The sequence below is a fragment of the Chenopodium quinoa genome, unplaced genomic scaffold (assembly GCF_001683475.1).
Source record: "Chenopodium quinoa cultivar QQ74 unplaced genomic scaffold, ASM168347v1, whole genome shotgun sequence".
In the NCBI taxonomy this organism is placed as follows: Eukaryota; Viridiplantae; Streptophyta; class Magnoliopsida; order Caryophyllales; family Amaranthaceae; genus Chenopodium; species Chenopodium quinoa.
The window spans coordinates 3033692-3060478 of record NW_018743946.1 but is presented as its reverse complement, the minus strand read 5'-3'; the positions used below and the strand labels follow the sequence as shown (position 1 = coordinate 3060478).

General features: G+C 35.5%; 3 protein-coding genes across 7 annotated transcripts; 1 reads left to right on the top strand and 2 right to left on the bottom strand.

Annotated features, from left to right (window-relative positions):
* Nucleotides 1-564: 564 nt before the first annotated feature.
* LOC110688998 lies at nucleotides 565-13237 on the top strand. Of its 3 annotated transcripts, XM_021865747.1 has the most exons (14): nucleotides 565-982; nucleotides 2478-2560; nucleotides 2901-3167; nucleotides 3592-3724; nucleotides 3821-3894; nucleotides 3982-4028; nucleotides 4241-4394; nucleotides 4477-4518; nucleotides 4595-4799; nucleotides 4899-4960; nucleotides 5044-5144; nucleotides 12089-12143; nucleotides 12237-12305; nucleotides 12618-13237. In XM_021865747.1, exons 3-14 carry the CDS (start codon nucleotides 2924-2926, stop codon nucleotides 12794-12796), a joined length of 1365 nt encoding a protein of 454 aa, XP_021721439.1. In that variant the 5' UTR covers nucleotides 565-982; nucleotides 2478-2560; nucleotides 2901-2923; the 3' UTR covers nucleotides 12797-13237. The 3 variants fall into 3 exon arrangements, with proteins under 3 accessions (XP_021721439.1, XP_021721438.1, XP_021721440.1); XM_021865746.1 differs by lacking the exon at nucleotides 2478-2560; XM_021865748.1 differs by lacking the exons at nucleotides 565-982; nucleotides 2478-2560 and having other exon boundaries at nucleotides 2951-3201.
* Nucleotides 13238-13306: 69 nt separating this feature from the next.
* Nucleotides 13307-15150, bottom strand: LOC110688999 (light-harvesting complex-like protein OHP1, chloroplastic). 2 transcript variants are annotated; one of them, XM_021865749.1, is made up of 3 exons: nucleotides 14818-15136; nucleotides 13733-13855; nucleotides 13307-13620 (listed from the first exon to the last, which is right to left on the bottom strand). In XM_021865749.1, the coding sequence occupies exons 1-3, from the start codon at nucleotides 15001-15003 to the stop codon at nucleotides 13552-13554; spliced, it is 378 nt and encodes a 125-aa protein (XP_021721441.1). In that variant the 5' UTR covers nucleotides 15004-15136; the 3' UTR covers nucleotides 13307-13551. The 2 variants fall into 2 exon arrangements, with proteins under 2 accessions (XP_021721441.1, XP_021721443.1); XM_021865751.1 differs by lacking the exon at nucleotides 13307-13620 and adding an exon at nucleotides 14669-14703 and having other exon boundaries at nucleotides 13762-13855; nucleotides 14818-15150.
* Nucleotides 15151-20987: 5837 nt separating this feature from the next.
* On the bottom strand, nucleotides 20988-26330 carry LOC110688997 (UPF0496 protein At3g19330-like). Of its 2 annotated transcripts, none has more exons than XM_021865745.1 (3): nucleotides 26133-26330; nucleotides 22652-22808; nucleotides 20988-22498 (listed from the first exon to the last, which is right to left on the bottom strand). In XM_021865745.1, exons 2-3 carry the CDS (start codon nucleotides 22731-22733, stop codon nucleotides 21459-21461), a joined length of 1122 nt encoding a protein of 373 aa, XP_021721437.1. In that variant the 5' UTR covers nucleotides 22734-22808; nucleotides 26133-26330; the 3' UTR covers nucleotides 20988-21458. The 2 variants fall into 2 exon arrangements, with proteins under 2 accessions (XP_021721437.1, XP_021721436.1); XM_021865744.1 differs by having other exon boundaries at nucleotides 20989-22501.
* Nucleotides 26331-26787: the final 457 nt, after the last annotated feature.

Sequence of the window (26787 nt, the reverse complement as noted above, 5' to 3'; positions counted from 1 at the left end):
GGGATGCTCGGGGCAACCTGGATATAAAATTATAAATGCAAGTAATTTTTATAGTAAAAAAAATAATTTTACAAGCAAAAATTCTTTTTTCTCAAGCTCAAGTGGGGTCAAGGGACTCCATTAAAATAGCTTGCATCCGCCACTAAATCAGGCGGAGGGGTCATTATTCGAGAGTGTGAAGGAATTTTTATTTCAGGTTTCTCTACCAATTTTGGTCATTGTGTGGCTTATCGGGCTAAGATTTTGGCTTTTACTCAGGCCACAAAGACGGTGATAAGAATTGATCCTAAAATCTTCTAGAATTGATCCGTCACTCTCTAGCTTACTTCTTTGTTTGTATTGATTTTGATGTGTCTCAGTCATTCCTCATTTGAAAAAAAAATAAAATTACTACGGGTAGTAAAAAGAAAAAAAACCAACTTGCAAAGATTTCCATAAAAATTGTTGTAAATTAATTCCCTATTTGTGTCAGTTTAAAAACTTATTCCCACAATGTTGTCCACGTAGGATTGGATGGAGATTTATATATATATATATAGATATTTTAAAACAAAGAACCGCTAACGTCGTTAGCGGTTCTTATATTAAGTTTTAACTTGTGAAGTTTTCTTATACAAGAACCGCTAACGACATTAGCGGTTCTTTTGAAAAAAAAAAAATAAATAAAAAAAAAAAAATACCAATCTTCCAACCAACTTGCGTGAAAAAAAAAATAAAAAAAATAAAAAACCAAATCAAAGTTCATTAAATTCGTGCCTTTTCAACCTCCCTAGAAAGTCACTAAACCCCTTCTCTCAAAAACCCCTCACAGCCAAAACTTTGCCGGCGACGGTGCCGTTGTCTATATATGCCTTAACCCCACTTCAATTTCTACTTCACAGCATCGGAAGCGCAAACATATTTTCATACTCAAATTCTTATATATATATTTTTTTTTTGTTTTTTTGGTGAAAAATTCAAATATTTATTCCCTACTTTTCAGGTAATTGAACCCCAACTCATTTATTCATCAATTTTCCAATATTTAACCTCTAATTGTTTCTCCTAAAGTCCTAATTAATTATTGCTGTAATTTTTAGTTTCTGTTTTTTGTTACTGTATTTTCTATAAGCTGTCATTTTTGCCAATTTTTTTTTAATAATTTGTTGATTATCATTTTTGACATTATTCATGCTCTTATATATTACTGGGTTGCTAGCTACTGAATTTAGATATGTTGTATTTGGGAAATTAATATGCAATTTAAATGCTGGAAATTAACTATTGAATGTTATATGATGAGTTCTAATGTTCATTTCTTGTGTTTTCGAAGTCGATGACATTCTAATTTCTTGAATTTTGATATTGCCGTCGTATTACTAACATTAGAAGGCTCGTTTTTATGTTGTAGATATGTAATATACACAAGTTACAGATTTACAATTGGTACAAATGTTGATTCCAATCGACTATAATTATGTTCTAAGAAAATTGAAGCATGCAAATTTTCGGATAATTCTCACCTTTACATATAAATTACTAATAGAGAAACTATTAAACTTGAATTATGAGTCACTTTTATCAAGAACAAAAGGTCTCACCATAACATTTGTATTACAATTACGAAACCTCTAAACTTTAATTTACAAGCTATTATTGACAAGTAGAAATAGTGAAGACTTTAGTTTAATTAAGCGAAAAGAAAATTTCTATAACTTAGAGATAGGGAACAGGATAAACTTGGAAATGAAGTTTCCAATTTCTGTTATCAATGACATTCTCTGACTCAAGCTTGTAATTAAGTCAAAAAATTAGTCATTGGGGCTTGTCACATTGAATAGGAGGGAGATGACAAGTACTAAGAGAAAATTTTGATTTTGATGAGCTTGAGCGGGCCGCTATAGAAGTGAGCCCAATTGGCAATCTTAGGGTATGCGAATGAAGGAGTTGTCTGAAGATTGAATTGTAATTTGAAATTACCACCAAGACTTTGTTCTCTTCAGGTTATTTTGTTGAATTTGACTTTTTTTGCTAATTCTAGATCTGACTGAATTAATCTTATTTTTACAAAACGTACATTTTTTTTCACTGAATAAAGCATATATTGATGAAGTTAGCCGAATTTTTGCTGTGCTGTAATCTGTTATGTTTAGTTAAGGATGCTTTATGAAATTCTGGTATCTTGGTTTTGCTTTAGAAGTCGTTGAATTTGATCTAAATCAAAATCTAAATTCTTGCATCACCCAAACGATTTAAACAAGGAATTTTAGTCAGTTTAAGAATTATAATTCAGAAAACAGCTCAAAAAAGTTTTTCTGTTTTACGTTCTCATTATACTTATATCATCATGACATATTTTATTTCTTTATCTTTATTTTTTTATTTTTTATTTTTTATTTTTAATTTGGATGATATCTAGTAGACTATACTAGATTGTGTTCCATTCTATACTTATGAATATTAATTTGAACTGATTGATGTTTCCTAAATTTTCTTAGGTTTGCTTCTTTACAATCTTTGCCCTCATTAAGACGAAATTATCCTACCGTTGTTTTGGTTGATACATGATTTCTCATTGAAGGTACTAGAAGTGGTTCTTTTGAAGAAAGCAAACTCGTTGTCCGATTTTTCTTTTTTTCTTTTACGCTTTCTTTCTTAAGAAATTGTGGAGCCACTTATTAGTTAATTAGCCAGTCTTAAGTAGGATTCATTTTATGATTGCTTAGGAAGTTAGGAACTACATCGAGTTGATTTATAATATTGATTGTCATCTGGTGTCTCAAATATGTTGTCCATAGGGAATTATGGGTATAATATATGTTGTGAACTGACTTGTGATGTTAGATCTTTACATCTTATGCTATGTAAGTGTTCAATTTGATCTTATGTTCACTACTCCATTCCTATAATTCTTGAATCAGGAACCATCAGTGGTAAAAGAAGAATGTCTCATTATCGTGTAGCACCTCTACACAAACTCCTAAGAAATGCCATGGGGATTAGCTGCACCAGCATAACTTCTTCCACTAGAACTCCTGCTGGAATTGGTCTCTTCTCTCGGCGTCTTCTTCAGCCGTTGTCATATTCACCTCCCCGATATTATTGCGCCAATCATGTCTCAAATATCAACCCGGTTGCCCTACAAATGGTTGATTATGCTCTTGGCCTTGCTCGCTCTCAGAAAACTGGTCTCTCTATTCCCTCTCTCCAATTGGGAAATAGGTTTAAATTTTTTTTTTCAGGATTTATTTTTTTGCTTTGCTGTTTCTCTTTATTTTGTTCGAATTATGGACACTATCTAATTTATTGGGAATTTTACTTTCCAGAATATATTAGGTCTACAATGAACATATTGTGAAATTTGAAGTTTTTGCTATCTTCCTCAAAGATAAGGGTGATTAATTGATGCCTTAAAGGAATACAATTATTGCTGATTTACTTTCTGGAATTTAATTTTTGTTGATTCTGTTTAAACTTAAAAAATTGTTCAATTTATTTTGGGTGAAAAGGCAACATGTATTTTTCCAGAGTCTCTGCCCATTTAGTTTATGTTGATTGATTCTCTATTTGTTTTCTTAGTGTAAAATGTTTGCTGTTATTGGCATTTGGCAGATGAATCATATGGGGAAGCTTTGCTGGTATTGGAGCAGGGTCTATCTTCTCAATCACAAGAAGGGCCAGATGCTACTGTAGAGAATACCAAGGGGGTGATTTTACTCGCTATTTCTAGTCTATTGTCTGAAAGGTTTGCCAGGCAACACTATAAAATTGTGATATTTCTTATATTAGCTGCTCGGATGATGATTGAAGTTAATAAATCGGTTCATTTCATTTGGTTTAGGGGGAATATTGATGAAGCTATGCAAGCCTTGCTGATGATCCAGGATTTAAGTAGCTCTTATGTTGGTGTAAGAGGTAAGATTGAAACAATACAATTGTTTTATTTCATGGATGCATAAGTTTCGTTCACAGTTCTATTACACTAATTCTTTGCTGCTGTAGTTGCTGCAATGGAAGCACTTGTTGGGCTCAATTTAGAAATCGGTTTGGTAAGATCCTCCAGGCATAAATTTTTGCACTTTTATAAATATCATTGTTTGAACCTTTTTATACGAGTAACTTTGTAGTCTATTATGGATTCTTAGTCTATGCTTATGGTGGCTTTGGTATGTCTACTTCCCAATGTGTGTCTGTTTTTCTCTAGTGAGTGACTATCTATATGAACGGCGTAAATTCATTTGGGTTGTTCTTCCTTGTATAGGATGATACCTCATCAGTGCTCGCAGATAAGTGTTTGAAACTATTGGAGCATGAAAGCTTGGAGACTGGTGATGAGCGTGGCTATAAAGTTTTTAGTGCACGTTCTAAAGCCATTAAAGGCTTGGTTGAGATAGTTCATGGAAATATGGAATCAGGTAAAGAGATAATTTTTGACCTGTTGGTTTGTACAATATTTTTTTACTGGTTTTTCTATAATGACTAGGTTTTTGGTTGTAGCCAAGGGCTTCTTTGAAGGTTGTCGAGATGAGGGCTGCATTGGTGAGATTTCATTCTTTCAAGCTGATTATAAATGTCTGACTTTTACATGCCTTAATGAGCTTGTCATGCTTGGTAGGCAATGCATCTCTGTCATATGGTGAATTCTTGCATGCTAAGCGGGACTTCAATGCTGCAAAGGAGTTGTATCAAAAGGCCATTGATGAATCATCTGAGAAGAAGAATTTCAATTATCCATATGACTTGGGGGCATGCAATATGTCACCAGAAGAAGTTCTGTTGGCAGCCACATGTGCTTTGGGGCAGCTTGAGTCTCATTTGGGGTAAGTAGAGATTGTAAATGATATTCCTGTGGTCGTGGCCTTTTCTTCTCATCAACTTGTTCAAATGAAGTGATCGTTGTTATAATTGTGCTTTATCAGGAATTTTGGGGAGGCAGAACTGATTATGACAAGGGCATTGAATAAAGCAGAAGAATCTTTTGGTAGCATTTTTGTTTTCTCCTGAAAAAGCAGGTTAATTTTAGCTGCTTGTAAAAATAATAAATATTCCCCTTGATCTATGCAGGCACACACCATCCTAAAGTGGGAGCTGTCTTAACTTGCATAGCACTCCTGTATCGACAGAAAGCAATTGCCGAACGCTCAAGCTCTCTCTTGATACAAGAGGTGAGATCGTTGCATCAATGACTTTAAATAACCATTCATAATGTCTCATTCTGGCTTTTATTTTCAATTGTTGTTGCTTCTGTATTGGTACCACTTTGAGTATATGACTAGACCCAAGTTTTTTTTTTTTTTTTTTTTGACAAAAGCAACTAAAACTAGAGCTACAGAGAAAAGCTAAATAAATTACTTCTACACCAACCCGAAATATTATGCGCTTTTGTTAGTTGGTCTCTACTCACTTTCTAAATCTTACACAAATGTAACATTCCTTTTACCTTCAATAACTCCCCAATGGTCCATAGTAATCTCACTTCCCTTTGATTGGAGTGCCGCAACAGTTGAATAAGAGCTATAGAATCTGTAGAAATAGTAATACGTTGATAGCCTTTCAGTCGTGCCCATTTTATAGCTTTCAAGCAAGCTATCATTTTCGCATGTAAAGCCAGAAGTGCCGTACCAAACTCCTTTCCTCCATCCAAAAAGTTAACAGCATCGACAGAGTAAGCCCATCCAAAACCTGCATGTCCTGTATCTTTTTTCCAAGATCCATCAACCATGATAACCACCTGTATATCCCTTTCTAAAGGAGCGCTTGGAAGTTCCATTCTACTTCCAATGTTGATCCTGTTAAAACCTGGTGGTTGATCCCCATTAATACCCAAATTTCGTTAGAGACTTGAAGCTGTTACACCTGGCTTAAGGAAAGAGGCAAGACTATTCGTTGTAAGATCAAAATGTCTCAACAGTCCGTTAGTTAACCACCTTCATTCCTAAAAACCCTGGCATTCCTTGTTAACCGATGACTCCACAATACTCCTATAAAGATATGTAATCTTCTACTTTGCTTCCCATCCTCGCTATAAAAAAGCAGGATATGATGCTGAATCCAATGTCTTAAAAGGAGTAGGCTCAGAGCTAATATGCAAAGGGAAATTTTGCCGAGCATACCAAGTAAGAGAGCAAAACCTAAAAAGGTGTTGCAAATCCTTTCCACCATACCACACGAATCACAAGTACCTTCCAATTCTACCCCTTGTTTTAGCAAGTTAGACTTAACAACCAACCTATTCATAACCAGTTTCCATAACAATAAACTACATTTTGGGGGAATATTTAGTCTCCAAATGAGGTTGAAGAAAGAGTAGTCATGATCAGTTACCTGTTCCACAGAAAAATCACGCATTAGAAAGGCATATCCGGTCTTAACAGTATAATTGCCCGAAGGATGATAGTTCCAAAAAAGCATATCAGCCTCATCAGTTGATGGCAACTCCATTTCCTGAATTCTCTTAGCAGTGTTCCACTCAAACCGGTCTCGCACTATCGCAACATTCCATGGGTTATCCAAGATGAGATCTTTCACCCTACTGGAACCAATTCCAATTCAACACTGGGGAAGGTTAGACTCAGGTACCGTACCTTGTACCCACTTTATATTATCAACTTTAACTCTTTCTCTATTACCTATCTTCCAAGCGTATCCTTGGACTAGCTTGTCCCCCACGGATCGAAGCCCCCTTCTCTCCCACGAAATATTACGGCATTGGGTCCCTTAGTCAAAATCGAGCAAGCATGATTAGGCTCTAAAGCACGAGCCACTAACAACTGTGGGTTGCATTGCATTCTAACAACTTGTTTAAATAACAAAGCGTTAATTAAGCAAGCCATGGACTTAATACCAAGACCTCCCATATCCTTCGGGAGCTGTAAAGTATCTCTGTTCACCCAGTGCATACCCTTATCCCCTTTATTCGCCCAAAAGAAATGAGCAATTAGAGAATTAATCCTATTAGTAATAGAAACTGGCAACTTGAAGCATTTTATAATGTTTGAAGAAATGCTCGACGCTAATTTTGTCGATTGAGATAAATTTATAACATTCCAAGACATAATCCTCCGGGACACTTTATCAATCAAAAACTCGAATGCCCCCCTCTTGCCAACTAGAAAAATAAATTGGGGGCCCAAGTGCCTCTCCTCGAGCGGATGAAGTTGGCCAATACGAAGAATAGTTTTGTACTCCTCGATTTCAGCTGTTGTCTCGAAACATTGCCAAACTTATTTAGGATCTTTGTCTTTGGTAGCCTGAAAATATAGCATAGCATCATCAGCAAAAAAAAAAATAAGTGTGAAATATATGGTGATCTTCGAGTCACGCGCAGTCCCTTGATTTGTTTAATATTCTCTTCCATTGAAAACATGCGCGAAGAATATCCATGCAAAAAAGAAATAGATACAGGGGGATTCTTCCTGTCGCAAACCACAAGAAGGTTTAAACACCTCCGAAACTTGGCCATTAATTAGTGTTCTATAAGACATTGTAGACACACACTGTGAAATCCATCGAGCCCAATTTGGAGGGAACTTGTACACCCGTAGGACCTTGTGCGGGAACATCTAGTCCACTCGGTCATAAGCTTTGGGCATATCCAACTTGCTAACTGATAAAGGCCTCATTATTAGTATTAACAAGAACATTATCTTCCACATTTCTTCCTGGCACAAAAGCATGTTGAAATTCAGTAATGAGATCCGAAAGTAGCGAATTCATTCAATTTACAAGGCATTTGGCTGTGCACTTTTAAATAGTATTACATAGACTTATAGGCCGGAATTGTGAAGCTAACTCTGGAATATCCACTTTCGAAATCATAACTAATAGAGAAGTGTTAAGCTCCTTTAACAAGTAACCTATAGAGGAGAAAGATTGTACCGACTCGGGAACCAACCGTATCCCAGTGTTGATTAAAAAATTCCGCTATAAACCATCCCGAAGCCTTTAGATTATGTATAGAAAACATCGTCTTTCTAATTTTCTGTGTAATAAAAGGTCAAATTAGATCTACCGCATTGACAACTTTGGCAAATCTAGTTCCCGAAGAACTATATCCATTCTTTCTTCTCGGTTATTCGGAATCGGCCTAGCTGGGATATGGACCTCTTTAAGGGTATCATGAATTAAGACCTCAAAATTTTTTTGGCCAATCACCCAGCCATCCCTTCTCCTTCCTTGTCTCAAAGTGATAATCTCTCTTCTTTTCTGCCGTTGCTTAACCCGATTATACATCATGGTGGAGGGGCAGTCACCTTCCTTAGACCATCTCTCTTTCATACGTTGTTGCCAATAATGAAATTCCATGGTACTCTTTGAAATTTGTTCATTAATAGCTTGCACATAGTCTATCGCCTCTCGTAAAGTACTGATATTAGCACCTTGATCTTGCAACTCTTTCGAATACCTCCTCCAATTTATGCCCCTAATCTTTTTGTTGTTCAAACACCATCGTTGTATTTTATGGCGCAACCACTTGCATCTTTGAGCCTGTTTAAATATAGAGGAACCATTACATTCAAGACTCCAAACTTCAGTTTTAAAAATCTTTAATTTCTGGAAAGACCAAACGCCATGTTTTGAATTGATACGGCCGATTTGACTTCAAAATCAAGGAGTTGGTATCATAAGTAATCGCCGCATTATCCGAAACTGTTATAGGTTCGTGAATTAACCTACCGTCAAGGGAATTCATTAAACCATTGTGACGAGGAATAAGCTCTATCAATCCATTCCATAATTAACTCCGATCCCAATCTCTTATTCGTCTAAGTAAAGCGAGGGCTAAGTAAATCACTTTGAAATCTCCAATTAAGAAAATTATCCAACCCCTTTATCACACTAGAACCTCCTAACTTATCACTCAAAGACTCCAATTGAATTATGTCTCCCATAATCAACACATTTGGAGAATTATGTAAAAGCAACGAAATATCATCCCACACCTTAGCCCAATCCTCAACCTTAGACGCTCCGTACAAAAACAAAACATGTGTATTTGTTCCATTAACATCAACTATCTTACAAAAGAGAAAATTTAGGAGAGGAGGCAATACAAAAGACATCTCCTAAGTACCGACAAAACAAAGCAAGTCCTCCTCTAGTGCCATTTGATTCTACCCCAAAAGAAAAGTTAGGAGCAAAATTTACAACCAACTTACTAACATCACTAAACAACATTTTAGTCTATGAAAGAAACATAAAAGATAGTAAATTAGTAACTAATAACCACACTAAATAAGGGTGTGTAGGGGAAAGTGGGCCATTAAGCCCCCTACAATTCCAAGTAATTAACTTCATAAATCCTTCGGAGTTGACCCAATGCAGCCTCCTCACCATTTTGAATAAACATAGAATCCATAAGAACTTGTTGCACTTCCATGTCAAAAGCATCAAGATCGTCATAAAGTTTCGAAGTAACCTCCTTACTTCGTTGTTTCTTTGATGGGCCCGAGGAGGATGAAGAGGTAGCAGCAGCCCTCTTTCGGCCTCCCTTCTTGAACACATTGGAGCTAGCTTTCACCCCTGCAGCCGCGCATCATCCACATCAGTAATGGTCTTTGACTTAAATCAAAGCACCCATTTTTATGACGCATCCAGATGCTGAATCCACCCTTGTCAGCCACCTATATAAAGTTTTTAGTCTTTTTTTCTCGAGCCAGCCTAAGTCATAAGAGCTAGCCCTAACATTCTCATAATCACGAGGATTTATCGGCGAACATTCGATATTTCTTGGTCTCTTTCCCAGAATTCTATTGCAAAAATTCATTAATATCAAAAGAACCAGGCTGTGAACCCGGCAAATTCGGCGGATCGAATTATGTCATTGGCAAGTTTTGGAACTCGCCACCAAAAGAGTGCGGTGAATCCGCCGGGAACAAAGCCCTAGGGTGATCCAAAAACACCCTTTGCGCCCTTGAAAGAGATAAAGATTAAATTAATCTTCTTCCTGCCTCCACAAAATTCAAATGATTAGCATCAAGAAAATCATCATAAGAATCAGCACCTCGTCAGGCAAGTTGTTGGTTGCACCACCCAAGTTCGGAGCACCAATACAAGGTTTGGAACATCTTGTAACTACCCAGTCACTTCAATTATCGTGCCTTCTTGTTCCCAATTTTCAATCCCTAAAACTTGAAAAAGACTACGAGGTTGCCCATCTTCCAGTTTCTTTGTGCACCGCTGCTGAAGACGGCTCCCCCACCTCAAAGGTGGAACCACCAAACTGAGGAATTGTAGGTGGCGGGGAAGAAGAAAAAACATTACTTGAGTTGATTCTATTCGCCCTATAAGGCTGAATAGCCGCCCTTATAGGTGAATAAGATGATGTTGGAGGTAGAGTGTTGTTGCGTGAGTTTGATAAGGTATTCAAACCCAGATTCAACGGTGACGGAGGATTATTCAGGTTTGGCATCGTATACTCAGCATACGGGTCCTATCTCAGCCCTAATCGCGCCGCCCTGGAGAGAGGCGGACAACCTGTTGACCGATTCTTGCCTCCCTCACATTGCCATCCTCCACCCCGGAGCTACTTGAACTGTTAGAACCTGTAAAGTAAGCTGTATCGGGTCTTTCATCCGAGTTAAAGTCAGAGTCAGAATTGTCATCAAACTAATTCCTTGCACGCAAGGGTGCATCCTCCGGCTCTTCCAACCTAATCAAAATGATAGTTGCGAAACCTAAAAATATCTGGCAAACCTCGGATAAAATTAGTGTAATAGGGATAATCTAAGGGGCCATGCAATACCCTCTAACCATCCCTTTCGACAACGAGAAAGTCACCTTGCCACATCAATTCTTAAAGCACAATTTCCAGAATTATGTCCAACTCTACCACATCTTATACGAAAACGAAAAACACCCTCATACCTGAAGTAGACCCAAATCACTCGGTCACCTTCAATTAGGTTATAGCACTCAGGAATCAGTGGTTGAGTCATGTCAATCACTGGCATTCACAATAGGCTCCAACTGGTCGAACAAAGATCCTTCTTGCCCATGCCTCCGTTAAATACGGAAGTGGCAATCCATACACACGAACCCAAATTCCGGAAGTTGAAAAGCTGATTTGCTGAGGAATGAGACTAGCTTCATAACGCCTTAAATTGATGAGACGACCATCAAAAGTCATCGTGGCTCAAGATATTTAGAAAACAATGAAAATATCTAATGTATGACATTGGTATAAGTAGCATGTTGTTAAAGGATGGATCCTATTAGCTGTCCATGATTCTTGAAGTCTATGAGTAGTTATGAAACTGAACTAAGAGAAACTACTTTTGTCAATCAAAAGGCAATTTTTTGGAAACTGGAATAATATGATGTATTCTTATGGAATATTACATTGTAAAATCACATACCAATTCTATTTAATTTATTTGATTTGTTGCAATGATAAAGGCAAAGGCATGGCAAAATTGATCTGTACCAATAACTTAATCCAAATCACCTATATGTACCGGACTCAAAAATTGTGTGACTTATAAGACTGTTGAGAGTGTTGACCAACTTATCTTATACTCCCTCCGTTTTCAAGTACTTCCTCCACTTTTCATTTTCACCCGTTTTTTAATACTTGCTCCATTTCCTTATTTGGAAAGCTTTTACAATATTTAATTCACTTCTCTCAACTAGTGGACCCAACATAAATCATATTTTATTAATTTCGTATTCTCTCTCCTCCAATTCTCTCAACAATTTTTTCTTTTTACAGTTTTTTATTCTTCCACCTACCCCGCTACCTCCATATTTTATTATTTTCTCCGGTTTCTCCTAAAACTCGACTTATGGAGAAATGGATCAAGTATTCAAAAACAGAGGGAGTACTAAGTTAATTGGCAAAAGATTTGAATATGGCTAGAACTAAATAAACTCGAATGGGGCTGAAACTAATTTGAATGGACTTGTTGCTTGAATATGGCCCGTACTAAACAAAATCCAAACGACTTGTCGGCCATCTCTACGGTTGCTATACATTGGTTCATGCAAAAAACTTAATTTTGTCAAAGAATGTTGTTTGACCTTGACCAATTGACTAAGTTTGTCGATTATCATTTGGATTTCTACTATTTTCATTTTTCCTCATGGAATGTGATCTGCTTCTGCTCCACAGGGACTCTACAGGAAGGCTATAGATATGCTAAAAGCTCCTCCATTAGAGACAGATGGTATGATACCATTGCGCTTAAACATCTCTCTTTTTTTACGTAATGGTTAGTAAAGTGGATGTCCCAAAATTAATTTCTTCTTCATTGTGTTAGATGCAAAAGCAAATGTGGAGCATGTTCGAGAAAACGTGGATAAAAGGGATATCGTTGCCCTTGCCAGAGGTATGCTTGGTCCAGTATAATTTACGGGAATCATCATCTCTTGGATTTTCCTTAGTATCTTATTATCTGAAATGTGTTCAGTCTGATGGTTTTGCATATTTTGAATGAAGTCAATGAACATTGAAATCTGTTGCCTATTTGGATGAAGCCCTGTTTCTCTTGTACTGTGGTGGACTTCATTAACATTCCTTATGTTCTAATTATTTACCTGTAGTTGAGAACTTTATAAATGATAAATATCTTTAGCTTCTACCTGTTACTTTCATTTCCTTTGTCCATGATCGCTTTTACTAATCTTCACTTCTTATGCAGGGGGTTATGGTGAAGTACTTAGCGTCCAGCAAAACAGAAATGCTGAAGGAGAAAGAATGCAGAAATGGGCAGAGGCTTGGTGGAGAAATCGTCGGCTATCACTTGCAGAAGCAATCGACATATCCCAGTCTTCTTCCAAAGTCCTGGTACTTGATACTAGGATATGCAGAGCACTTTAGATGCTGAAACATCCTTCTGTATCAAAAGATCTGTGAGTCTCTAGATGCTGTACAAAATAAATCAAGCAACTAATTTTGTCTTGCTACCTGATTTGTACCATTCTACATTTCTGCTGTCATGTGGGGTAAATGAGAACTTGTGTTTGTTTTATGGCCTGTCTGTGCAAGTACATGGCAATTTTGGATTTAGTGGGTAAAACACTAGGGATTTCTAGTTGCTGATCTGTTCTAAGCCATGTCTAGTCTAAAATAATTGTATGAAATTGATGTCTATCATAAGGAATAATTTCATGTACATCTTAAAGTGCTATGGTATATCATAATATTAGAGAGAACTGTGAAGTTGCTCTTCTTATGATAGTAATGGAGGCATATAAGTTGTCAAGATGGTGTAGAAAGTAGCTATTTTCCACTCTTGGAGATTGGCCATATTGCTCATTATGGAGTGTTTTTATTCTGAAATTACCTCTTTATCAAATAGCTATACCCAACATATAAAAAGATGCTGTAAGATTAGGCAATAATATGCCTGATTCTGGAGATTGATTGATTACAACTTGGCCTATTGGCTTGGTACATCACAGTACACTTGTTGCTCGACTGCAGAGCTTTTATATCCAGTGTGTTTTCTAGCAAACGCTACATGAAGCACTTCTGAAGTGATTAAAAAAAGCATGCAGAATTTGGTAATTGAAAATATAGAGTGTTACAGGTACAGCAACTATATGATACATGAAATTCTAAACGGCTTCTCTTCAGAGTGGAATATCAAGCCCTTTTCCGATTTCAATGCCTATAAGTTGTAGTATCCCCTTGTTTAATATCTGACAAAAACATCATCGTCAATGATCAAGTTCCAAAATATAGCATAAATCAGAAGCTCAAAGAAACAATCAACTACGTTTGAGCAAGAAAGATGTGGGAAACTTATCATACAAGTTCAACAATGAACGTTCCAATGAGGCCAATCATACATGCTCGCGAGTTCCAAATTTCAGCAGTCTTGGTGAACCCAAGAAATGAGGGCTTAAACTTAGGTTCTACTTTCGGCACCACCACCTGATCAAGTCAAATGATTCAGCCAAATTGACAGAGAAAAGGCCAGAAGAGACGAGATGAGAAAAATTGAATCCTATACATGATTGATATGAGCTGCAATAATGATCCATTAAGGTCCAATTTCTTTTAAGACATAATTAGGCAGAGAAATGACAGGTTAACGCATCAATGAAATACGGCTTATTTAGATTTAATGGCTGTCACCAAGTTCTTTCTCTAGGCATTGCCATAAGGCATATATATTAAAGAAGTCAATCCATCACCATAGTTTAAGATAACAAAGCGAAACAACAATTATATACAAAGAACAATAAAACATGAATTACCTTGCATTTGTAAGACGGTTAAATAAACACACTTTGATAAGCTAATTAATAGAATAACATTCCTAACATTAATCGCCGTTATATTCAACAAGTTTACTCACCTATATCACATAAAAGTTACCCATTTGTGCAATTAACTTTTATGTAATCTGGGATGACTAAACCTGTTGTATATACTATACTCGCAAAATTGCGGGGGATACAAGTTTTAGCTACTCCAAAATGGGTTGCAAAAGGTTCCTCTTCCCACTTTATTAAACAATCATCACCACTTTCATGAGTTCCATCTTTCTACAACCCCCCTTTCAGCCTCTAATTCTCCCCTCATTATAGGCACAACGCAACAATTATTCCAATGAAGAGAACAATTTTTTAGCATACTTTTAATAATCATGCACATTACATCAAATCTCACATGTAGTGACTAATGAGGAGTGGAGTGACTGTGCCTCCATCTCCCCAGAAGTGACCAAGGTTTGATGCTCACCCCATCTCTCCTGTCACACGAGGGGCACCCTGTAACTTGTACATGTAGAAATTTTATAAGTCAACTACTTAAACAAACTAAAAAATAGAAAGAAAGAAAAATAAAATAAAATTGGCGGACTAAAAATTCTGAAGACAGAAATAACATACACCAGCAGGGGGCTTGGCAGCTCTGACTCTGAAGGCACCATGATTAGTCCCAGCTCCATGATTTCGATGGCGAAGGCGGCGACCCGATGGCGGAAGTAGAGATAAGTTAGAAGCTGCCGCTGCGGGTTGAGGCTGTTTCAATGGATTAACCAGAAACTGAGAGTTGAATAGAGCCACTGATGCCATTAGTTTTGAGCAAGGTAATGGTGGGATGAAAGTTGTTTGAACAAGGGTGATTGGTTTATGGACAAACGGATCAGTTACGTCACAGATTTCATATTGTGGCCTGGTTGCTTTGATTGGATGAGGTTGTTACATGTACAAGTAGTAGGCTAAGAAAATAAAATAAAATATGTGAGTAGGATTTCTCCATCTCTATTTTAAGTTTTTAACTAATTCTCCCTTCTATCAACCTCACTTGTTAATCTGAATTGATTTTATTTAGGTTACTTCCTCTTTTTCAAGATAAATTTTACCATTTAACTGTAGTAGTACATTTTCAATGTAAAAAAATCGACTAATACTTTTATTTTTGAAAAATACATTGAGATGATTTTTACAAATATTTCCACCGTCATCAAAAGAATGACCCTTTGGGTTAACATGTATTGTTAATATAGGGGTATAGTGGTCTTTTTGATCTATGTAACAAGGATAGTGGAGTAAATTCACCACCAAGAACAGTACTACCTCACTAGATGCTAATTTGCATCGTTAATTCCTTTCCGTCATCTACTCATCTCCATATCCACTTCTTTTTTCACTCAAATTAAAACCATTAATGGAGAAATTGGCGGCTACAATGGACAACTTAAAGGTGATGACAAATATCTACCCTTTGGGGTTAACCATGCCCTTTGTTTCACCCTTTATCATTAGGGTTTTCGTTTAAGTGGTGGCGGTGGACATGTTTGAGCATCTTCAATGGTGGATGAAAGCTTGGACATCTTCAATGGTGAGCGAAAGCTTGAGCATCTTCTACGGAGGATGAAAGCTTGAATTGGGCATTTACTTAACGTTAACGACGAAAGCTTTGTTGGGTTACAGGTGGTAGTAGAAAAATAATAAAATAATATATTTTACTCCTCATATTTACAAAATTGCCATCATATTAACAAGCTTTGTTAATATGGCATATTAAATGGGTTCTCCTCAAATTCTAGTCTTAAAATGATCACTTATTTGCAAAATATTCTCTATTTTGTAACAATATTCGTGCAAAATTAGCTATTCATATAAATTTTGAATTTTATTTTCCAATGTACTTTTACTACTTCCTCTTTCATTTTCTCAATAATAAAATTCCTATGGTCAATGCTTGAGAGTAGAAGGGGAAGGTAAGTACTAAGTAGGTAAGGGAATCGCCCTACTCCCAACTTTCCAAGCCAATGTAGTTGTTGGTGAGGCTCAAACTTGTAACTTTAAAGTTAGAAGATTAGTTTTCCACTAACACTACCAAACTTTGATTGATTTCTAATCAATAACAAAATACTGAAACAGACACCAAGAATGACACATGTCACTTCTTGATGCTGTTTTTACCGTCCAAATTTTTTTTTCTTTTTTTTTCACTTCTAAAAAAAATCATTTTTTATATTATTGTGATTCACTTTCTTAAAAAATATTCACCACATCATATAATTATAATATTCATTTCCTAAATAAATATTCACATATTATCCATATCTTTTACTCAGTATTTTATAAAATATTTTATTTTCATATTTTTTTACTTTTTGATTCGGAACTCAATTCTGGTTTTAAATTAAGGTTCAAACTTTTTCATTTCCATTTAAAAATATGAGGATTATTTTTTGGTAGATTTTAAATCTATCTATCTATATATTATACTAAAAGACAAGCGCCTCAATGTGAGGATGACAAATGTCACTCTCTCATTAGTTTATCTTATTTATAAAATATATCTATATAATTACTGTTTACATATTTAAGCATAGTTATTTTTGTTAAACTTCAAACAATAAAAGCAAGTTTCTATACATGCATAAGATTTTCATGATTTTCCAACATAAATATTAATTTAATTTTTTATAATAAATATATACTTTCCAATACTACAAATAATCCATAAAATCTTTCCAATCTTTATTTATAGTTAAGTTAAAGAATAATAACTCATTTGAAACAATATGATTAAAGTGGCATAATTAAGAAAACAAATATTTCATATTTTGAAAGGCTAATATTGTTTTTTTTTATGAAAATTAAATAAAATCGATAATATTTAGTTTGACGTCAATTATGAAATCAATACAAACATTTTAAAAAAATCAGATGTACAATAAAATATTGTGCACCTATTATAAAAGCTGCCCTGTAATGAATGAAAGTTATTTATGCTTTATTGATAAAAGTTACCCAAAATAATGTAAAAGTTTTTGATAAAGATACAAATTAGTGTAAAAATTACTTTTATCGTTTGTTGTACTCCTTGACAAATAGTGAATGCTGAGCCGAAATGTTGTCGTGGAAAAAAATACATAATCTTGAACATAAATTTAATTTTAATCGGCCTTTCATTTTCTATACAATGTCTTTTACAATGACCTTTTGTTTTTCTTGCATAAAAAAAAAAAAAAAAAAAAAAAAAAAAAAAAAAAAAAAACCTATGAACCAATAACCAATCTAAACAAGAGGAATAAAAGTTAAATTGAATTAGACATTTGACAGAAAAGGGATAAATATAAAATGCATTATAACTATTACTCATGTTTTAAATTGTAATATTCGTATTAACAATGCAATTACTTATGAATTTTTTTATAGAAAAACTACATTTTGATTTAAAAATCGTGCTTGCTCATGTACTATACTAGATATACAACAATCATGTGCAATAATTTATGTTGTTTCATACATAATAATACTTTTAACTATAATAATGTGTGTATATAATATAATATTTTTTATAATATAAAAAAGTATACGTATATAATATAATATTTTATAACACGTGTCCTCCATACCAAGTGTAGTCTCAATCACCACTACACCAATTGGTTGTTGGTGTAGTGGTGATTGAGACTACACTTGGTAGGGAGGACCTGTGTACTCCCCTGCAACAACAATCGGAAAGGGAGTGGAACCTAATAACCTAGAACTGATCCTCAAATCTGGAAAGGGTGAACCGGATAGAACACCCAAAACTCAATGCATATATGACGGGAATTAACTTATCCTTTATCTATCTTATACAAAACTCCAAAGTCTATTATTTTTTTCTTTCAAAATATGATAATAACATTTGTAAATTTTTGTTAATATGAAAGATATAAACCTATCAAAATGTATATATAGTTAAATTGTTTAATAACTTATATCGAATGCGTAGTTGTATTAAAATTATTTGCATGTAATCATTAAATGTGTTGGATGTTGTGTAGCTATGCAATGTCCAAAACTTTAGTTGAGCGACTTTGATTTAGTGATTGTATGGTAAAAAGATATTGACTTCGATCTTGAAACCTAATAGTCTAATAAATTCTAAATAGAAAAATTAAAACAAAAGGAAATGAAAATAGTAAATGGCTTTAAATATTGAAATAAACATAACCTTTTAAATCAATTTAGCGAATTCAAGAGACAATTTTAAGGCATTTAAAATTAAATGGGGGAAAATATATGTAAAAAGAACATTTTTAGATATATAAATGTCCATGCACTATTATAAGAGTTTTGTTAACCTTTTTATAATTAAGGTAGGGATAAATCTTAGTAATATATACTCCGTATATTTTATTTATATAAAATTATTAGTATCCATACCTATATACGAAGTATTTGTGTCGTATACTATATTTAATCAGCTGTTGGTTATATATATGACTATTATATAATATATAGTTTTTGGCACAATGCTTAACTTAGGAAAATATATGTTCTGGTAGGTCAAATATAAGGTTATTATTGTGTCTATAGATTTAATGAGTGCGACGGGTAAATAAAACATGTATATATTAGATTGATTGTAACTACTGATGCGGATGGTATGATAAGAAAATTTTAGTTACGGGAGATATAAATAAATTAGTCCACTTCTTATATAGTTATGTGGAGTATTATTCAATTATTTTTCAATTAATAAAATAACATTATAAAAAATTAAAAGAAATTCAAATAATATAAAATACTATTCAAAAAACATTCCTTTAATTTTTTTTTATTGACCATTAGTACAAGTCCTTTAATAGTAAATGAATTACCTTTGTTTTTATTTTTATTTTTCCTACGGGTTTAATAATTTGATTTATAATGCACGGGCACTATGCTAGTTAACACTATAATTTGTTATAAAATTTTGTAAAAATCGTGCGTTAATCAGAGTATTAAATAATAATGAAGTTATGAAGGTTAAAGCGATATATTTGAATAATGCAAAGTTAATATTATAGCTAATCTTATGGATGCAATTAATAGCACTAATCGCTTTCTAAAACAAAAAATAAAAAAAATTAAAATTCTTATGATGAAACAATAACGAAGGTCAAATGGTGCAAAATTTAATATCCGACATTTATTTTGAAATAAATTAAGAAATCTAGTTATTTACAACTCCATGTAATTCACTTGAGTTACTTTCTACATTTTTAATAGGTGCATCAATTTTGACTTTGTGCAATATCTATATATTTTGTTTGTTTCACTAAAAATTACATTAGATAGTTAGGCTATGTTTTGTAAATAGCTTTTTAGTGGGTTTTTTTTTGGTGGTCGGTGATTTTTAGCTTTTTTATGCGGTGAAACAACCAAAAATATTTTTGGTTAATAGTGTTTTTTTTTTTTGGTAGAAAAACTGGCTTTTAAGCCAAAATAAAAAAACTTTTGGCTTTTGCAATAGTATAATAATTAATAACATGTGTTCTTACACCAACAACCAACAACACATTTTACCAAACAAATTTATATAGAACCACACCAACAAAATGCATTCAGTACAAATAACCAGTCAATAATTTGTTATATACCGGGTGCACAGTGCACCAAGGATATTGTTTGTTTATTTTAATGATTATTGCTCATTTAATCATCACATGAGAAAAAAAATTGCCTTGTACACGCACCCGAGCAAATAATTTTTCTTATAATAGGATAATCGACAATAAACAAAATACTTTCTGAAGATTTTGTCTAAAAAAAATGTTTCAGTAAGTTGTAAACTTGTAATTATATTATCGGAAATTTCACCATATACCACTGAGTTTAAGCATAATTCACCGTATACCACCAAAAACTTTCTAATACACCATATACCACTCAATTATTGTATATTAACACAAAATGCCCTTTTTGCTAACTGCCGTTAGTCTGCCGTTTGGGGGACTTTACCATTATGCCCTTATACATCTAACTGGCGCCATTGATAGGGTTGACTCCATTGACCCCCCATTTCCCCTTTCCATTGAAGCTTCTCTCTGTTCTTCTCCATTAAAATCGAACCCCAAAATCAATCAAAAAGTTTCAAACTTTCATCGATCCCCCTGGCGGCAACAATTGCGATCCCAGCCACTTCCCAGATGGCCGGCGACTGCCCTCCCCTGGCCCCTTCCCCCCGCCGGCGACATTCTCGACCCCTTCCCCCTACGCCGACGACCATCCCACTCCTACTCCCCTTCCCCGAAAATCATCCCCCACCTGTAACCCAATTCCCGATTTCCTCCCCTTCCCCGATTCCCGATCTCTCTAACCCTAAAAAAATCCTCAATTTCCCTCTTGCAAATCCCAATTGGAATATCGACGGCAAAGAAACCACCCATCAAATCTTGACGAAGAGAGAGAAGGTTGAATTAGAAGCGAATTTGTTCGAAAAAAATGTTGATAAGTCGAATGCTGATAAGTCGAATTGATGTTGTATGGTTGCAGATTTTGAGTGTTGTCGGTTCAGGGGGAGAGGGAGGCCGACGCGCTGGCGAGAGAAAGGCTGGGCGCCGGCGTGGGTGGGGGCGTGATAGGGTGGTGGTTGGGGGTTCTAGTCATATTTCGTGCAAGCAGGGGATGTTAGGATAGGGTGGTGGTTGGCTGGGAGACGTTGGTGGTTTGGGAGGAGGACGGGAAGGGGAGATGGCAGGGGTAGGGGGAGCTCTGGAAGGCCGGCGAGGGAGGAGGCTAGGCAAGGCCGCCGGCGAGGGAGGAGGCTGGGCAAGGCCGCCGGCAGGGAGGGGGAGCTGGGCTGGTGGGGGAAGGGGGTGTCGGGGTTGGTGGAGTGAGGAGGTGGTGGCTGTTTTTTTTTATAATTCTTTATTTAACTAATTAATTAGATAATATTAATAAGAGCCAATATGTGATAGCCACGTGGCATAATTAACCTTAATTACTAACGGCGTTAACGGCAGACTAACGACAGTTAACAAAAAGGGCATTCTGTGTTAATATACAATAACTGAGTGGTATATGGTGTATTAGAAAGTTTTTGGTGGTATACGGTGAATTATGCTTAAACTCAGTGGTATATGGTGAAATTTCCGTTATATTATTGTACACTTAATCAGTTAAGATTGTTACTATGAACATGTAGTATTGAAAACTTAAAAAATAATGACATTTTTTATGGATCCCAAAAAGGGCAATTTTGTAATAAAAGTAAATAAATAAATAAAATTAAACTACCTGAACGCTAATCAAGACTACATCTGATAAAGAGGTATCCCTTGGAGAAGGAGTGATCTGGTTTTGTTGATTGCAGAAAAGCAGAGGCAAAATTTCCCCACAAGATCAGTAAACTGGTCGAATAAACTTGCACGGTTCTTCCTTAGCTGCTTCACCACTTCATATGTAAGGTACTTATCCCTACCCCAGTCCAACCCACGGCGAATCAAAAGCCTATCCCCCTCAATTTCAGTATGTAGAAGTGAGACAAGGCGATCAATGGTGTCCAAAGAATGATGCAGCACAAAAGCACTCATGGCTGCAGCATCAAGCTGTGTCATATTTGCTTCTTCCCTCTTTGTAATTTTCGAGGGGAACATTATTGGGCAGCCGGAAAAGCCGACCAGGGCGACCAATGCATGAGCACCAATGGCAATGGCTGCTATAGTAACTCCAACAGCTGCCCCAATTAAACATATTGCTGATGTGGTGGTGCCACAGCGTACTTGACGAACCCTGCCACGGGACTTCTCAAGGCGTTGGTCTACCTGTTGCTTGAGCTGGAAAAAGCAAAGTCGCATGTCTTGAAAGTTGTTCGAATCAGGGCATGGGAAAGGGTTCCCTTTCTGTTCAAACTGAAGTAAAACATCAAAAGCGTGATTGCATTGTAATTCAGTCATAGATTCTGTGTCAGTAGGTAGGATGTCAACAAAGTCATGTACATGGGCATACAGGGAGCGGGCATGATGAATATTACGGTGGAGGAGGAGGAGAAGCTGGCATGTTTGCTCACTGTGTTCAAAGTAAGCAGTGACGAGTTGAGTAAAAGTGGTGGCTGGGGCATGCTGTAGAACCTCATCGACAGCTTCACGATCAGGCTGGAGGACCTGAGACAACAAAAGCTGTGGTTGATGGTCAGTCTCATTGTTCTGATAGTGCTCAACTACATGAATCCTGGACCATATCTCGTTGTAGGAACTTGTCTGAACTGCAAGTGCATACTCTTGTGAGAGATTGACAGTAGGTGAAGGTACAGCACTTGTTCCAGAGGTAGTAGGTGTTCCCTGTGATGAATTCCCTGCTATAGACACCAATATGTTTGAAGCCTTTAGACAAGCCCAAAAGAAAAGATGTATGCAAATACAAATGACATCCCTACACCACTGTCACACAAACTACTATGAAAATTTCATTTAACAAAAATTAATAAATTTTTTGTAAAGTTATCTACCTTCACCTGGATGATGCGTAGGGCTAGTTACTGTGGTTCCAGAAGATGAGGTCAATGGTTTCAAGGGCAAGCAACCCAGCATATCTTGCAGTTTTATCTACAAAGAAGTAAGCAGTCCCCTTTTGACTACCAAATAGTTCAAACATTGAGGTTCACACTGCAAAGCAAAACTTCAGCTGTTAGAAAGGCAATCTACTAAAATTGTTATCAAAAGGCAACAACTTTGAAATATTACTAAACTAGCTTTGAAATATATGTGATTTGAAATACAGTACTTTGAAATGGTATGAAAATATTAAAATGTTGAAATTACGTAGACAAAATCATGCTAAACATACATATTAATCTTCATAATCATCCCTAATCATTTATTGTAAAACTTCTGAAACTCTACACTATAATTACCACTCAAGCCTTGTTTCTCTTTGTTAAAGTAGATTATCATGGAAATATCAAACAAAGGTATTGTTCTTAATAACTTAAAAATACAAAATTTTTTGGTCGTAAGCTCAGATCTAGGTTAATAAATTTGTATCAGTTCAATACCAGGCTCTTAAGTCCAATGGGTCAAAATGCTCTTTGAATGTAAGTGTTTTGTATGAGAAATAAATTTTTGGTCAACAGAAAGACCTACTTAAACAAATTACATCAAGCAGAGCATATTAATATCAGAGTTATAAATTACAAAACAAAGGGAAAAGTGTCCTAAGAAAAGAGAACGAGACTCATAACTGAAAATATAATCCAGGAAATAATCAAACAATGTAGGACAGTAGGACACACTACAAAGACCACATTGGTATTAAATTGATCCACTATAAGAACAAATAAAAAAAATTTGGATAGGAAGATTCTCAGATGTTTCTTAGCAAGTCTTTACCACCAATTACACCCTTCCTGTGACTTTCTATCTCAAAAATGAGCCAATAGCTTAGACATGGCTTGCAGTTGTTTACACCTCAATCTCAATGCAGGAACAATTGATAATATTTGTAGTTTCTTGACAAGTTGGTGAGTACAAAGTTACCAATTAACGGAGACTAACACTTTGTTTGTATTGAAGAAGTGCAGGAAATGAGAGGGAGGGATCATCTTTCATTAGGATAACAAATGAGAAAGAAAGGGAATTGGAGGAGAGAGGAATGGAGTGATTAAATTTTAAGAAATTGATCTCTTCAACAATGGAGAGAGTTGAAAGGATAACTCATCATTCTCTCCCCCCCCCCCACCCTCTTACCTCCCTCCCCTTCTTTTCTTCCCATTTCTTTATCCAAATTCCACATACACCATAAAGGAAGAACTGAAGCCGTAAAGGAAATTACATATACTTCCTGACATGAAAATTCGAGAAATAAGGAAGATCTTTCAACATCTTCATATAGGTAGCCATAAATCATTAAGGGGCCGTTTGGTTCGAACATTGACCCTGATTTAGCTTGATTGTTTGGTTGTGTCTAGCAAACGGAATGAATTGCTCATTGATTCCCTTTGTGACTGCTTGGTTGAGAACCAATCAAATTATGAGTTTTTAAATTTTTTTTTTATTTTTTCCAACAGAAGTCATGAAAAAAATTGTAGTATCTAACAGAAATCAAGTCTCCCAAAATGAGAAAACATTGGTATGTATAAAATTGGAAAAAATTGAACATTGGTATTTTTTTTTTTTTTGGTGATTGGTTTTTTTTTTTGTTTTTTTTTTTTTTTGGTATTTATTTTTGGTAATTGATAGTCGGCCAACATTAAAGGGAAAAAAAAAGGTAAATTATGAACTATTCGTTGTACGTCATTGACTTTCAATTACAAACAATAATTCAACAAAATTAGGAATAAAGTGTAGTTTCTTTAACAATTCATGAAAAAACAGAAAAAAAAAAAAAAAAAAGGGCTTGATTAAGGTATAAAACATGAATTCCAAACAACAAGAACATGAAGAACGATGGTCGGATATTGTCGCCGGTGGTCGTACCTCGTTAGAGTCAGAGATTGTCACTGGTGCACGTAGTTCGGTGGCTGCCATGGTGGCCGGAGCTTCAGTGAGGGTGACGGCTATTTGGGTTTTTTAGGGTTTGAGAGGAGAGAGAGTGTGATGGGTAATGAAGTGGGGAATGGGAATGTAAAAGTCTAGGGGGTGGGAATCAGTGTAGAACATATTTGGGTAAACTCAAAAGTAAAAGTGGGTAAAGGGAATGATATAAAGTAACAAACAAACAACAACAAAGGGAATAAGCCATGTTCATTCCCTTTCCCTTTGATTATAACCCCCAACCAAACGCCCCATAAATTTCATATGTAACCTAAATAATCTACCATGCTTTAGAACAGAAATTCCAATCGTCTCTTATTCTATATCTCTTCAAAACCAAATCTACCCAAAAATCCTATCTAATTTTCTAATAAAGAATCTTCTACTTGCAACAAAGACAAGATTGACACTCCCACTAAGCCTATGAAAAAACTATTGCCTACATACCATCATAAGCAACCACAAGCAATGGTTCATCATCAAGCCAATAACATTTTGAGAAGATGCCCAAAAAAATCCACCTGGTTGACTCTTCATTTTACCTCAAGTGCGCGGTGAGAACCTTAATACTCTTGCCGGGGTACAGAGTACAAACCTTTTGATTCTTCATTTTGCACCAACACTAGAAGCTTATTTATTTATAAAATAGCCGATCTTAAAGCTTGGACACATACCCTTGTCCAATATGGATTCTTGAGTCCGACTAACATAGAAATCCATGACAATATCAAACCGAACTACCTTACATTTTACAAAATTTCCAAAAGGAAAGTTTCCCAACTCCCAACTAGACAACAACATTTCCTTAACTTGCCATTAAAAATTTAAGGTTCCAAAAGTATATATATTCCCAAAGTTCAAATCTAAGTGAGATATTGGAGCACACTTATGTTTCAGATAATCACAGTTCTAGAGATTCAACTCCATAATAGGATAAAAGAAACATCGAGAAGTATTAATACCGAATCTTAACCAATACTGAAAAATATGGACACAACAACTAATCTACTAGTTCCCAGTTTCCTAAAGGCTAAACCAAAGAACAATGTATACCTCAACCTCATTGGCAAGTATAGCAACAACTCGAAACGCGATTCGATATAAATTATTCAACTACTTAACTCAAAATTTCAATCCGAAATTGAAATTGAGAGTTCAAGCATACATATAATGATCCAAAACTACTCTTACAGCTCAAAATTCAGAAAATGCACAAAATCCATACTCTTTTAACTTTTAGCAACATGCAAATGTATTAAAAACCCCTAATTTGAAAATCAAAGTATAAAAAACCATAAAAACTCAACAAATAATCAGATTAAACCCTAAAAATTCAAAACAAAAATTACGAAAACAAATTTATAGTAGAGTCAACTAATTGCTAGAATATTGGGAAAAGCAAATATGAGAACAAAGAAATTAGGAGAAATTGAAGGGAAAAAAAAATTAAAAACCAACCTGAAATTGCAGAAGTAAAGAAGTCGAAGACGTTAAACTTGCAGAAGAAGAGAGGGAGAGGGAGAGAGAGTTGCTGAAGTGATTGAGTCAGAGAGAGTTTCAGCAGCTCACAATAGTGTCAACGCGGTGCATTTTGTTGGCTTTTATATTGCTTCCTTCTACACGTTTTTTTTTTTAAATGTAAAAATTGAAAAGAATAATCCCACCTTTCACTCATCTGCTCAAAATAATCCCACCTCGTCGAATTCCAGAAATAATTACACCTTGTATCTAGCACTGTCAAAACGGTTTGACAGTTCGGTTAGAAATCGGTTCGATATTTAATCGGGTCGGTTTGGAATCGGTTTAATTGTCTCACGGGTCGGTTTTGGTTCGGTTTAAATAGTTATCGGTTCGATTCGGTTTCGGTTTATTCTTAAGCGATTTTAATTCGGTTCGAGTTGTAAACAGTTCGGGTAGTAAACGGTTCGGTGCAAACGGGTTGCGGTTTGTTAACGGTGCGGTGTAAACGGTTTTTATCCCGATTCAAACAGTTTCGGGTTGGGAACGGTTTCGGGTTAGAAACAGTTCGGTTCTTTTTGGGTTCAGTTTATAACTGGTTCGGTTCTTTTTCGGTTCAGTTTTTAACTGGTTCGGTTCTTTTTCGGTTCAGTTT